This window comes from Neomonachus schauinslandi, chromosome 13, assembly GCF_002201575.2.
Source record: "Neomonachus schauinslandi chromosome 13, ASM220157v2, whole genome shotgun sequence".
NCBI classification, from domain to species: domain Eukaryota; kingdom Metazoa; phylum Chordata; class Mammalia; order Carnivora; family Phocidae; genus Neomonachus; species Neomonachus schauinslandi.
The window spans coordinates 81,498,448-81,513,968 of NC_058415.1; the positions used below are offsets into that span (position 1 = coordinate 81,498,448).

Sequence of the window (15,521 nt, forward strand, 5' to 3'; positions counted from 1 at the left end):
GAATAACAGCTATACCTTTTCCCCTCCTCCCCCTGGTAGCTACTATTTATTCTCTGTTTCTATGAGTTTGACTCTTTTAGATACCTCATAAAAGTGAAATCATACAATATTTGTCCTTCTGGAAGTGGCTTATTTCACTTAGCATAATGTGCTCCAGGTTCATCCATGTTGTCACAAATGGAAGAACTTCCTTCTTTTCTAAGGCAGAATAATATTCTGTTGTATGTATATACCACATTTTCTTTACCCACTCTTCTGTTGATGGACATTTGGGTTGTTTCCAAAACTTCACTATTGTGAATAGTAGAGCAATGAGCATGGAAGTGCTTTTGATATCCCTTTGAGATCTTGATTTCAATACTTTCTAAAGGTATATACCCAGAAGTGTAATGCAAGATCATGTGGTAGTTAGTTCTATTTTCAATGTTTTGGGGAAACTCCATACTGTTTTCCATAGCAGTTGACCACTTCACATTCCCACCAACAGCATTAGAAGGGTTCGTTCTGCATGTTTTTTAAAAAGTTTTGTGTGACAAAATGTACAATTTCAACTGGAGATGAGTACAGATAAGAGAGGGCCAAAGTACAGCACCTTGGTTTCTGTGTTACTCTGCGTGTCTGTTTTTGTGTGTGTGATGTGTATGCACTTGACCTGGGAAAGAGCCCTGCAGCCTGACTCCTCTCTTGTCTCAGCTCTAGACATAACTGGAAGCTCCAAGGAAAGTCCTCTTTATGCAAAGTTGATGGAAATTTGTCCATGTGGTTTGAAGGCTACTGAACTTCTCTGGGGCCCCCAATTTTCTTCATGATTCCAGGGTCTTGGGATCAAGTCCCACATTGGGCTCCCTGCTCAGCAGGGAGCCAGCTTCTCCCTCTCCTTCTGCCTGCCACTCCCCCTGCTTGTGCTCTCTCTGTCTTTCTCTCTGTGTCAAACAAAGAAATAAAATATTTAAAATAAAAAGATTTTTAAAAAGATTTATTTGTTTATTTTGGAGCGACAGACAGAGAGAGAGAGAGAGAGAGAATGCAAGCTGGGGGAGAGGCAGAGGGAGAGGGAGAGAGAATCCCAAGCATACTCCTTGCTGAGCTCAGAGCCTGACACAGGGCTCCATCCCAGGACCCTGATATCATGACTTGAGCTGAAACCAAGAGTTGGATGCTTAACTGAGTGTGCCACCCAGGTGCTCCAAAGATTTTATTTTTAAGTAATGTATATACCACCCTTACCAGCATAGGGCTTGAACTCAAAACCCTGAGATCAAGAGTGGCATGTTCCACTGACTGAGCCAGCCAGGCGCCCCTTGAGACAGTAATTTATTATCTCTCATTGATATATTTTCTAACTTAAAACATTTTTATTGTGGTGAAATATATAACATAAAATTTGACATTCAAGTAATTTTTAAGTGTACAGTTCCGTGGCATTAAGTACATTCACCCCATCACCACCATCTACTTCCAGAACTTTTATTATCTTCCCAAGCTGAAACTGTATACATTGAACAATAACTTCTCATTTCCCTTCCCTCTAACTGCTGGCCACCACCATTCTATTTTTTGTCTCTATGAACTTGACTATTCTAGGATCTCATGTAAGTGGAATCATACAGTATTTATGATTTGGTGACTGGCTTATTTTACTCAGCATAATGTCTTCAAGGTTCATCCACACTGTAGCATGTGTCAGGATTTCCTTCTTTCCATTCCACTGTATGTATATACCACATTTTGTTTATCCATTCGTCAATGGACACAGGTTGTTTCCATCTTTTGGTTGTTATGAATACTGCTGCTTTTAACATGGGTGTAAACATATCTGTTTAAGAACCTGATTTCAATTATCTGGATATATACCCAGAGGTGGAACTTCTGGGTTATATGGTAATTCTATGTTTAATTTTTTGAGGAACTGTCATAGTGTTTTTCATTGTGACTGTACCATTTTACATTCCCACCAGGGATGCACAAGTGTTCCAATTTCTTCACATCCTCACCAACTCTTGTTTCCTTCCTTCCTTCCTTCCTTCCTCCCTTCCTTCCTTTCTTTTTTTTGATAATAGTCATTCTAATGGTGTGAAGTGAGTTTATGTATTGAGGACTTATTCTGTACATGTAATGTTTCTTTAATCTTCTCAGTGCTATAAGTGGCAAGCATGCATATGTGTGTGAGAAAGACAGACAGGCAGGCAGGCAGACAGAGAGGGCAAACAACAATCAGGATAAGCAAGAACCAGACACAAGCTCATAAGCAGTCTGGCTGCAGAGCCATGCTCTTCATCAGGACTGTGAGGCTGCTCCCTGGAATGTGGACTCCCCAGAAGAAGGGACTGTGTCTTATCTATGAATTTCTCCCTAGTACCTACCACAGTGTCTCTATATGTGTAAAAAACAACACCAAAAACGAATGAGCTGTTCCTGATTCCCACTGAAGAGTTTGATGTCACATTCTTTCTCCAAGTGACTGTGTTGGGGTACAAACAAATCTCATTGCATCCCTCCCACCAGACTGGATGAGTGCGAGGCAATACTTGTCTGCACACTGACACAGTCACTTGGAGAAATATGTGACCACACGGTAATTGCTATGCTTAGTATTTCTAAGTGCCTGATGTTTCCCATTTCTATTTATTCCCCCCAGGAGAGAAAAGCAGCATGAGGAGGGAGAACCAGAGCAGCGTGTCCGAGTTCCTCCTCCTGGGGCTCCCCATCCGGCCAGAGCAGCAGGGTGTATTCTTCACCCTGTTCCTTGGCATGTACCTGACCACAGTGCTGGGGAACCTGCTCATCATCCTGCTCATCAGGCTGGACTCTCGCCTCCACACCCCCATGTACTTCTTCCTCAGCCACTTGGCCTTCACTGATGTTTCCTTTTCATCTGTCACTGTCCCAGAGATGCTGAGGAACATGCAGACTAAGCACTTATCCATTTCCTATCCAGGATGTATTTCACAGATGTATTTTTATATACTCTTTGGTTGTGTTGATAATCTCCTTCTTGCAGTGATGGCATATGACAGGTATGTGGCCATTTGTCAATCTCAACACTACACTACCATCATGAAGAAGGATCTGTGTGTGTTGCTGGTGGCTGGATCCTGGATTCTCTCCTGTGGCAGTGCCCTTTTGCACACCCTCCTCCTGACTCAGGTGTCCTTCTGTGCTGACAACATCATTCCCCACTTTTTCTGTAGCCTCCCCATCCTACTCAAGCTGTCCTGCTCCAATACCTTTCTTAATGAGCTGGTCATATTTACTGCAGGGGCTGCGGTTGTCATTATTCCATTGAGTGGTATCCTGGTCTCTTATGGCCACATTGGGGCCTCTATTCTGAAGGTCCCCTCTGCCAAAGGTATCTGCAAAGCCCTGTCCACCTGTGGCTCCCACCTTTCTGTGGTTTCTCTATTCTATGGAACAATTATGGCACTGTACTTTTCCTCCTCATCAAGCAACTCTAATGACAAAGATATGATTGCTTCACTGATGTATACAGTGGTCACCCCTGTGTTGAACCCCTTCATCTACAGCCTAAGGAACAGAGACATGAAATTGGCTCTGGGGATTCTTTTCAGAAACAATATCCTTTTCACCAAGTGAGAATCACCTAATTGTGTTATTTCACCCATTGACCTTGTCAGAGATGCTTTCTTGAAAAATTGTGTGTTCACTACCATGTCTCCTGCATCCTCCCAACTGCCCTTTAAATGGGCAGTTATGTTATAGGACCCGACCCATTCCAATTTGGTCATCTCTAGCTTTTAATTATAACCCACAGTTTCTATCTGTTGAAGGAAATGAGCTATAAATCAGCTCCTTATTTCCTGTTTATTGTCTATTATTTTTCAAAGCTACAAATATTCAGTAAAGTTTCTAATGTTTAGTTTTAGAAAGTCCAGAATGCCTACCTTCTTAATGCAGTAGCTAGATACTAAAGTGTTTTTGATGGTTTGCTAAAACTTAAATAAGCTTAAATTTGATTTTGCCTATGACAAGAAATGAATAGGGGAGCACAGCAGAGTCCATCAAGTTATCTAATTTCTCCATTCTAGGAAGATTGTAATTTTCTGCTTTAAGTTGGATTTCTGTAGTGAGAATAGCTTCTATCTGCTTGATTAATTTTAATTTGGGAAAATGAGTGTTGTCTTGTTCCCAAACTGAGAACTTCTACTTCTAAGAAGGAAAAGATAAATACGTGAATTCATAGCTCATGCACACAAAAATATTTACCATGACTATAAGCTAGGCAATTTTCCAAGTTCTGCACAAGCAAGTTTAAAAAGGAAAAGACCCCCAAATTGATCCCCATGTAGAGTTCACATTCCAGCATTCCTTTTTTTTTTAAAGATTATTTAGGCAACGTGATGTCCCCCACTTTGTTTTTCTTTTTCATCATTCCCTTGGTGATTCGGGGTCTTTTCTGGTTCCATACAAATTTCAGGATTGTTTGTTCCAGCTCTTTGAAAAATGCCAATGGTATTTTAATAGGGATGGCATTAAAAGTGTAAATTGCTCTGGGCAGGATAGACATTTTAACAATGTTTATTCTTCCAATCCATGAGCATGGAATGTTTTTCCATCTTTTTGTGTCTTCCTCAATTTCTTTCCTAAGTGATCTGTAGTTTCTAGAGTATAGACCCTTTACCTCTTTGGTTAGGTGTATTCCTAGGTATCTTACGGTTTTTGTTGCTATTGTGAATGGAATTGATTCCTTAATTTCTCTTTCTACAGTTACATTGTTAGTGTATAGAAAAGCAACTGATGGGTGCCTGGGTGGCTCAGTTGTTTAAGCGACTGCCTTCGGCTCAGGTCATGATCCTGGAGTCCCTGGATCGAGTCCCACATCGGGCTCCCTGCTCGGCAGGGAGTCTGCTTCTCCCTCTGACCCTCCCCCCTCTCATGTGCTCTCTCTCATTCTCTCTCTCTCAAATAAATAAATAAAATCTTTAAAAAAAGAAAAAAGAAAAGCAACTGATTTCTGTGCATTGATTTTATATCCTGCCACATTGCTGAATTGCTGTATGAGTTCTAGTAATTTGGGGGTGGAGTCTTTTGGGTTTTCCACATAAAGTATCATGTCATCTGTGAAGAGGGAGAGTTTGATTTCTTTGCCAATTTGGATGCCTTTTATTTCTTTTTGTTGTCTGGTTGCTGAAGCTAGGACTTCCAGCACTATGTTGAACAACGGTGGTGAAAGTGGACATCCCTGTCGTGTTCCTGACCTTAAGGGAAAAGCTCTCAGTTTTTCCCCATTGATAATGATATTCACTGTGGGCTTTTCATAGACGGTTTTTATGATATTGAGGAATGTTCCATCTATCCCTATACTCTGAAGAATTTTAATCAGGAAAGGATGCTGTATTTTGTCAAATGCTTTTTCTGCATCAATTGAGAGGATCATATGGTTCTTTTCTTTTATTAATGTGCTCTATCATGTTGATTGATTTGTAAATGTTGAATCACCCTTGCATCCCAGGAATAAATCCCACTTGGTCGTGGTGAATAATCCTTTTAATGTACTGTGGATCCTATTAGCTAGGATCTTGTTGAATACTTTGGCATCCATGTTCATCAGGGATATTGGTCTCTAATTCTCTGTTTCGATGGGGTTCTTTGCCTGGTTTGGGGATCAAGGTAATGCTGGCCTCACAGAAGGAGTTTGGAAGTTTTCCTTCTGTTTCTATTTTTTGAAACAGCTTCAAAAAATAGGTATTACTTCTTCTTGAAATGTTTGGTAGAATTCCCCCTGGGAAGCCATCTGTCCCTGGACTTTTGTTTTTTGGGAGGTTTTTGATTATTGCTTCAATTTTGTTACTGGTTATTGGTCTATTCAGATTACCTATTGAAACTGGACCATTCCCTTACACGATACACAAAGATAAACTCAAAATAGATGAAAGACCTCAATGTGAGACAGGAATCCATCAAAATCCTAGAGGGGAACATATGCAGCAACCTCTTTGGCATCGGCCACAGTAACTGCTTTCAAGACACCTTTCCAAAGGCAAGTGAAACAAAAATAAAAATGAACTTTTGGGACTTCATCAAGATAAAAAGCTTCTGCACAGCAAAGGAAATAGTCAACAAAACAAAGAAGCAACCCACGGAATGGGAGAAGATATTTGCAAATGACATTACAGATAAAGGGCTGATATCCAAGATCTATAAAGAACTTCACAAGCTCAACACTCAAAAAACAAATAACCCGGTCAAAAAATGGTCAGAAGACACGAACAGACACTTCTCCAAAGAAGACCTACAAATGGCTAACAGACATGAAAAAATGCTCAACATCATTAGCCATCAGTGAAATACCAATCAAAACCACAATGAGATACCACCTTACACCAGTCAAAATGACAAAAATTAACAAAACAGGAAACAACAAGTGTTGAAATTGTAGAGAAAGGGGAACGCTCTTACACTGTTGATGGGAATGCAAGTTGGTACAGCCACTCTGGAAAACAGTATGGAGGTTCCTCAAGATGTTAAAAATAGAGCTACCCTAGGACCCAGCAATTGCACTACTAGGTATTTACCCCAAAGATACAGATGTAGTGAAAAGAAGGGCCACATGCACCCCAATGTTCATAGCAGTGATGTCCACAATAGCCCAATTGTGGAAGGAGCTGAGATGCCCTTCAACAGATGAATGGATAAAGAAGATGTGGTATGGGCTGGTGGGGGGAGGAAAAGATGGCAGAGGAGTAGGGGACCCTATTCCAACTGGTCCCCTGAACTGAGCTGGATATCTCCCAGACCACTCTGAACACCCACAAAATCAGCCTGAGATGTAAGAAGATATATCTGGATCTCTACAAATAGAATATCGCAGGTGGTTGGTTTCAAGGTATGAAGCGGGGAGCCCTGATTCTGTGGGCAGATATCGGAAGATAAACAGAAGGGGGAGGGAGCGCTCTGGATCCTGCACCAGGGGTGAGCAAAAGCCTCCCGTGCTGGGGACAGGGCACAGACTCGCAGACCAGTAGCAGCGCGGAAAGGACTTTAGGGCAGCCCCCTTGACAGGAACCCAGAGTGGCGGGGCCATGCTTGCGAACTGGGGGCAGTTGATGGTTTTAAAAGTGCAAAGGGCAGAGATGTGCCCCCATGACCCAACCTGGAGGGGAGGACTGGGAGCCCTGCTGAGGGGCGCACAACCCAGGAAGCTGCAGTTTATAGCAGCACAGATGGAAATGGAGATAGTGTGGCCTGGAGAGCTCACTGAAGAACAGACTGCGATCTCTCTGCTCTGAGGCAGAGGGTTGGAAACAATCTCTTCTGCTCTGACTCTCAGAAGAGATGGGGAAAGCCACCAGGGAAAGCCACCAGAGAACAAAATTGGTTTTCACTGAGCCCATACCCCCCACAGGGGGCAGGGTTGCCCGAGTAACAGCGCAGCAGGCCCCTCCCCCAGAAGACAGGCTGGGAGAACAAGAGGCCGACAACCCTAAGGTCGGTGCATCTTGCTTGGGTTGTGGCCAATAATTTGGATTCTGTACATTCCCTCAACCACCCCTTAACAGAATGACTAGGAGGAGGAACCCCCAAAATAGGAAAGACTCAGAGACTGTGACTTCTGCCACAAATTTACAAAAGGATACAGATATAACCAAGATGTCAGAAATGGACTTCAGGGTAACAGTTATGAAGACGATAGCTAGAATGGAGAAATCGATTATGGCAACATAGAGTCTCTAAGGGAAAAAATGAAAGCTGAACTGGCAGAATTTAAAAATTCGATCAAAGATCCAATCTAATCTAGATAATCTAACAGCTAGGGTAGGCGAGGCAGAAGAACAAATTAGTGATCTAGAAGACCAAGTGATAGAAAAGAAGGAAAAAGAGGAGTCAGGGACAAACAACTCAAAATCCATAAAAACAGAATTAGAGAAATAAGTGACACCATGAAACGTTCCAATGTCAGAATTATTGGGATCCCTGAAGGGGTGGAGAGATAGAGAGGACTAGAAGATATATTTGAGCAAATCGTAGCTGAGAACTTCCCTAATCTGGGGAATGAAACAAACATTTGTGTTCTAGAGGCAGAGTAAGGAAAACAGGCCAATGCCCTGGCATGTAATAGTAAAACTCGCAAATCTTAGAACCAAGGAAACCATCTTAAGGGCAGTTAGGGGGAAGAGATTCCTTATGTACAGAGGGAGGAACATCAGAATAACGTCAGACCTATCCACAGAGACCTGGCAAGCCAGAAAGGCCTGGCAAGACATATTCAGGGTACTAAATGAGAAGAACATGCAGCCAAAAATACTTTATCCGGCAAGGCTGTCATTTAGAATGGATAGAGAGATGCAGAGCTTCCAAGATCAGCAGAAACTGAAAGAATATGTGACCACTAAACCAGCCCTGCAAGAAATATTAAGGGGGGGTTCTATAAAAGGAGAAAGACCCCAAGAGTGATCTACAACAGAAATTTACAGGGACAATCTATAAAAACAACGTCTTCAAAGGCAACATGATGACAGTTAATTCATATCTTTCAATAATCACTCTCAACGTGAATGGCCTAAACACTCCCATAAAACAGCAGAGAGTTGCAGATTGGATAAAAAGACAGGACCCATCCATATGCTGTCTACAAGAGACTCATTTTGAACCTAAAGATACGCCCAGACTGAAAGTGAAGGGATGGAGATCCATCTTCCATGCCAGCGGACCTCAAAACAAAGCTGGGGTATCTTATATCAGACAAATTAGATTTTAAGTTAAAGACTGTAATTAGAGACACAGAAGGACACTATATTATTCTTAAAGGGTCTATCCAACAAGAAGATCTAACAATTGTAAATATCTATGCCCCCAACATGGGAGCAGCCATCTACATAAGCCAACTGTTAACCAAAATAAAGAGTCATATTGATAATAATACGTTAATTGTAGGAGACCTCAATACTCCACTCTCAGCAATGGACAGATCATCTAAGCAGAAAATAAACAAGGAAACAAGAGCTTTGAATGATACTTTGGACCAGATGGACCTCATAGATATTTACAGAACATTCCACCCTCAAAGAACAGAATACTCATTCTTCTCGAGCGCACATGGAACTTTCTCCAGAATAGACCACATACTGGGTCACAAATCAGGTCTCAACCCATACCAAAATTTTGAAATTACTCCCTGCATATTCTCAGACCATAATGCTTTAAAACTGGAACTCAATCACAAGAAAAAATTTGGAAGAAATTCAAACACTTGGAAGCTAAAGACCACTCTGCTCAAGAATGTTTGGGTCAACCAGGAAATCAAAGAAGAACTTAAAAATTCATGGAAACCAACGAGAATGAAAACACATTAGTCCAAAACCTTTGGGATACTGCAAAGGCAGTCCTAAGGGGGAAATACATAGCCATCCAAGCCTCACTCAAAAAAATAGAAAAATCCCAAATTCACCAACTAACTCTACACCTTAAAGAACTAGAGAAAAAGCGACAAACAATGCCTAAGCCACACATGAGAAGAGAAATAATTAAGATTAAAGCAGAGGTCAATGAATTAGAAACCAGAAACACAGATTAGATCAACAAAACTAGAAGTCGGTTCTTTGAAAGAATTAATAAGATCAATAAACTGACTTATCCAAAAGAAAAGAGAAAGGACCTAAATTAATAAAATTATGAATGAAAGGGGAGAGATCACGACTAACACCAAGGAAATAGAAACAATTATTAGAAATTATTATCAACAACTATATGCCAATAAACTGAGCAATCTGGATGAGATGAATGCCTTCCTGGTAACCTATAAACTGCCAAGACCGAAACAGGAAGAAATTGGCAACCTGAATAGGCCAATAACCAGTAACGAGATTGAAGCAGTGATCAAAAACCTCCCAAAAAACAAGAGTCCAGGGCCTGATGGATTCACTGGGGAATTCTACCAAACATTCAAAGAAGAAATAATACCTATTCTCCTGAAGCTGTTTCAAAAAACAGAAACAGAAGGAAAGCTTCCAGACTCATTCTATAAGGCCAGCATTACCTTAATCCCCAAACCAGGCAAAGACCCCATCAAAAGGAGAATTTCAGGGGAGGAAAGATGGCGGAGGAGTAGGGGACCCTATTCCAACTGGTCCCTGGAATTGAGCTGGATATCTACCAGACCACTCTGAGCACCCACGAAACCAGCCTGAGATGTAAGAAGATCTGGATCTCTACAAAAAGAACATCTCAGGTGGTTGGTTTTGAGGTACAAAGCAGGGAGCCATGATTCCGTGGGCAGATATCAGAGGATAAACAGCAGCGGGAGGGAGCTTGGTCGTGGGGACCCTACACCACCGGTGAGCGACAGCCTTGCGCACTGGGGACGGGCACAGACTCGCAGACTGGTAGCAGCGAGGAAAGGACTTCAGGGCAGCCCCAGGGCGGAAACCCAGAGTGGCGGGGTCGCCTGCAACCCAACTGGGAGCAGCTGGCAGTTTTAGAAGCACAAAGGGCAGAGACATGCCCCGACCTGGAGGCAGGACTGCGGGCACCACGGAGGGGCACACAACCCAGGCCGCTGCAGTTTATAGCAGCACAGACAGAAACGGAGACGGTGTGGCCTGGAGAGCTCACTGAAGAACAGACCGCGGTCTCTCTGCTCTGAGGCAGAGGGTTGGAAACGGTCTCTTCTGCTCTGACTCGTGGAAGAGACGCGGAAAGCTGCCAGGGAAAGCCGCCAGAGAACAAAAGCCCCCAAAACTGATTCCCAATGAGCCCATCCCCCGCCACAGGGGGGCAGGGCAACTCCGCCCAAACAGGGTTGCCTGAGTAACAGTGCGGCAGGCCCCTCCCACAGAAGACAGGCTGGGAAAACAAGAGGCCAGCAACCCTAAGGTCCCAAGAAAACAGGTGCATCTTGCTTGGGTTCTGGTCAATAATTTGGACTCTATACATTCCCTCAACCACCCATCAACAGAATGACCAGGAGGAGGAGCCCCCAAAATAGAAAAGACTCAGAGATTATGACTTATGCTGCAGATTTACAAATGGATGCAGATATAACCAAGATATCAGAGATGGAATTCAGGCTAGCAATTAGGAAGACAATGGCTAGAATGGAGAAATCAATTAATGGCAACATAGAGTCTCTAATGGCAGAAATGAAAGGTGAATTGGCAGAATTTAAAAATGCTATCAATGAGATCCAATCCAATCTAGATAATCTAACAGCTAGGGTAACTGAGGCAGAAGAGCAAATAAGCGACCTGGAAGACAATATAATAGATAAAAAGGGAAAAGAGGAGGCCAGGGAAAAACAACTCAGAATCCATGAAAATAGAATCAGAGAAATAAGTGACACCATGAAGCGTTCCAATGTCAGAATAATGGGAATCCCGGAGGGAGTGGAGAGAGAGAGATGACTAGAAGTTGTATTTGAGCAAATTGTAGCTGAGAACTTCCCTAATCTGGGGAATGAAACAAACATTCGAGTCCTAGAGGCAGAGAGGACCCCTCCTAAGATCAAGGAAAACAGGCCAACACCCCGGCATGTAATAGTAAAACTTGCAAATCTTAGAACCAAGGAAACCATCTTAAAGGCAGTTAGGGGGAAGAGATTCCTTACGTACAGAGGGAAGAACATCAGAATAACGTCAGACCTATCCACAGAGACCTGGCAAGCCAGAAAGGCCTGGCAAGACACATTCAGGATACTAAATGAGAAGAACATGCAGCCAAGAATACTTTATCTGGCAAGGTTTTCATTTAGAACGGATGGAGAGATGCAGAGCTTCCAAGATCAGAAGAAACTGAAAGAATATGTGACCACTAAGCCAGCCCTGCAAGAAATATTAAGGGGGGGTTCTATAAAAGGAGAAAGACCCCAAGAGTGATCTACAACAGAAATTTACAGGGACAATCTATAAAAACAACGTCTTCAAAGGCAACATGATGACAATAAATTCATATCTTTCAATAATCACTCTCAACGTGAATGGCCTAAACACTCCCATAAAACGGCACAGGGTTGCAGATTGGATAAAAAGACAGGACCCATCCATATGCTGTCTACAAGAGACTCATTTTGAACCTAAAGATACATCCAGACTGAAAGTGAAGGGATGGAGATTCATCTTCCATGCCAGCGGACCTCAAAACAAAGCTGGGGTAGCAATTCTTATATCAGACAAATTAGATTTTAAGTTAAAGACTGTAATTAGAGACACAGAAGGACACTATATTATTCTTAAAGGGTCTATCCAACAAGAAGATCTAACAATTGTAAATATCTATGCCCCCAACATGGGAGCAGCCATCTACATAAGCCAACTGTTAACCAAAATAAAGAGTCATATTGATAATAATACGTTAATTGTAGGAGACCTCAATACTCCACTCTCAGCAACGGACAGATCATCTAAGCAGAAAATAAACAAGGAAACAAGAGCTTTGAATGATACTTTGGACCAGATGGACCTCATAGATATTTACAGAACATTCCACCCTCAAAGAACAGAATACTCATTCTTCTCGAGTGCACATGGAACTTTCTCCAGAATAGACCACATACTGGGTCACAAATCAGGTCTCAACCGATACCAAAAGATTGAGATTATTCCCTGCATATTCTCAGACCACAATGCTCTAAAACTGGAACTCAATCACAAGAAAAAATTTGGCAGAAATTCAAACACTTGGAAGCTAAAGACCACTCTGCTCAAGAATGTTTGGGTCAACCAGGAAATCAAAGAAGAACTTAAACAATTCATGGAAATCAATGAGAACGAAGACACATTGGTCCAAAACCTATGGGATACTGCAAAGGCAGTCCTAAGGGGGAAATACATAGCCATCCAAGCCTCACTCAAAAAAATAGAAAAATCCCAAATTCACCAACTAACTCTACACCTTAAAGAACTAGAGAAAAAGCAACAAATGATGCCTAAGCCATGCATTAGAAGAGAAATAATTAAAATTAGAGCAGAAATCAATGAATTAGAAACCAGAAACACAGTAGATCAGATCAACGAAACTAGAAGTCGGTTCTTTGAAAGAATTAATAAGATCGATAAACCACTGGCCAGACTTATCCAAAAGAAAAGAGAAAGGACCTAAATTAATAAAATTATGAATGAAAGGGGAGAGATCATGACTAGCACCAAGGAAATAGAAACAATTATTAGAAATTATTATCAACAACTATACGCCAATAAACTGAGCAATCTGGATGAAATGGAGGCCTTCCTGGAAACCTATAAGCTGCCAAGACTGAAACAGGAAGAAATTGGCAACCTGAATAGGCCAATAACCAGTAACGAGATTGAAGCAGTGATCAAAAACCTCCCAAAAAACAAGAGTCCAGGGCCTGATGGATTCCCTGGGGAATTCTACCAAACACTCAAGGAAGAAATAATACCTATTCTACTGAAGCTGTTTCAAAAAATAGAAACAGAAGGAAAACTTCCAAACTCATTCTATGAGGCCAGCATTACCTTAATCCCCAAACCAGGCAAAGACCCCATCAAAAAGGAGAATTTCAGGGCGCCTGGGTGGCTCAGTTGGTTAAGCGACTGCCTTCGGCTCAGGTCATGATCCTGGAGTCCCGGGATCGAGTCCCGCATTGGGCTCCCTGCTCAGCAGGGGGTCTGCTTCTCCCTCTACCCTCTTCCCTCTCGTGCTCTCTGTCTCTCATTCTCTCTGTCTCAAATAAATAAATAAAATCTTAAAAAAAAAAAAAAAAAAGGAGAATTTCAGACCGATATCCCTGATGAATATGGATTCCAAAATCCTCAACAAAATCCTAGCTAATAGGGATCCAACAATACATTAAAAGGATCATCCACCACGACCAAGTGGAATTTATCCCCGGGATACAAGGGTGGTTCAACATTCGCAAATCAATCAATGTGATAGAACACATTAATAAGAGGAGGGAGAAGAACCATATGGTCCTCTCAATTGATTCAGAAAAAGCATTTGATAAAATACAACATCCTTTCCTGATTAAAACTCTTCAGAGTATAGGGATAGAGGGAACATTCCTCAAGTTCATAAAATGCATCTATGAAAAACCCACAGCGAATATCATCCTCAATGGGGAAAAGCTGAGAGCCTTTCCCTTAAGATGAGGAACACGTCAAGGATGCCCACTCTCGCCACTATTGTTCAACATGGTACTAGAAGTCCTAGCAACAGCAATCAGACAACAAAAAGAAATAAAATGTATTCAAATTGGCAAAGAAGAACTCAAACATAATTAGTTTTTGATGTAGTGCTCAACAATTCATTTGTTGTGTAAAACACCCAGTGCTCCTGTTTTGTACCAGTCTCAGCCTCAATACCCAATGTTGTGGTTGGACTGGCCGTTGTGGTTTTTGTTTTGATTGAAAGATGGCTTTCAGCAGCAACCATCAGGAATATTTGAAAAATAGAGCTTTACTACTTACAAAGACCTGGAAATCACATAGCACATGTGGGACCGCACAGTGAGGTCACAGATAGAGAAAAACAGCACATGCCTGGGGTTCTACTTTTACTGTGGTTAAGAGTGGGGGTCTAGAGTTTTGAGGGCCTGCTCCTTATTGGTGAATTTAAAGCACAAGAGCAAAAATTTAAAATACAAAGAAAAGACAAGTTGCCCACGTGGTCTATTACAGAAATCAACCAAGATGTTTATTTTTTTATTTTTATTTTTTTAAAGATTTTATTTATTTATTTGAGACAGAGAGAATGAGAGACAGAGAGCATGAGAGGGAGGAGGGTCAGAGGGAGAAGCAGACTCCCTGCCGAGCAGGGAGCCCGATGCGGGACTCGATCCCGGGACTCCAGGATCATGACCTGAGCTGAAGGCAGTCACTTAACCAACTGAGCCACCCAGGCGCCCGAAGATGTTTATTTTTTTTAATCAGAGAATTTATGGTCCTTCATTTTCCAAAAATATAGGTACTGAATAGCCATATTTCTTACATAACTAAAGACATATCTCTGTATGCTATTTTTTTTCCTATTTCTCTCATTCATGCCCTTCAAAACAAAACAAAACAAAATGAAATCAAAGAAACCTCTGTGGGGAGAGGAGGCTTAGCTCTTTATCTGGTCGTGTAGTTGGCAATGTATTTATTCAAGATAGCCTATGCCTCTTTGAAATTGATGCCTCAACAAAGCTTAAGTCAGGCACTTGCATTACCACAAACAAACAAAACACAGAAAACAAACAACTGTCAGGGCTTATATTCCAGCCCCTCTACCTCCCATGGAAACAGTAAATTCTCTCTCTAGTGAAAAGATTTTCAGAGAGCAGTCTTTACTATGCATTATCTATGTGACACTGTGCAAGTGATTTCCCTACTCCTGTTAATAAAATGAAAGAAAAAAAAAAAAAAACCTCCCTGTCTTCTCTATTTCCCAGATACAAAATAAACATTGATGGACTGAGTGAAACTGAAGAAATATGAAAGTATTTTACAAACTAAAGTGCTGTAGGAATCATTGGCCACAGTTATCTGAGCAGGACCCCTTCAAATCCTGAAATAATATTTTTTAAGATTCTGGGTGTTATACACAATTAATGAATCATTGAACACTAC

At 41.6% G+C, this 15,521-nt stretch overlaps 1 protein-coding gene across 1 annotated transcript; it reads left to right on the top strand.

Moving 5' to 3' along the window:
• Window positions 1-2,652: 2,652 nt before the first annotated feature.
• LOC110581676 (olfactory receptor 1J4-like) lies at window positions 2,653-3,594 on the top strand. Its single transcript, XM_021691591.1, has one exon. It carries the CDS (start codon window positions 2,653-2,655, stop codon window positions 3,592-3,594), a length of 942 nt encoding a protein of 313 aa, XP_021547266.1.
• Window positions 3,595-15,521: the final 11,927 nt, after the last annotated feature.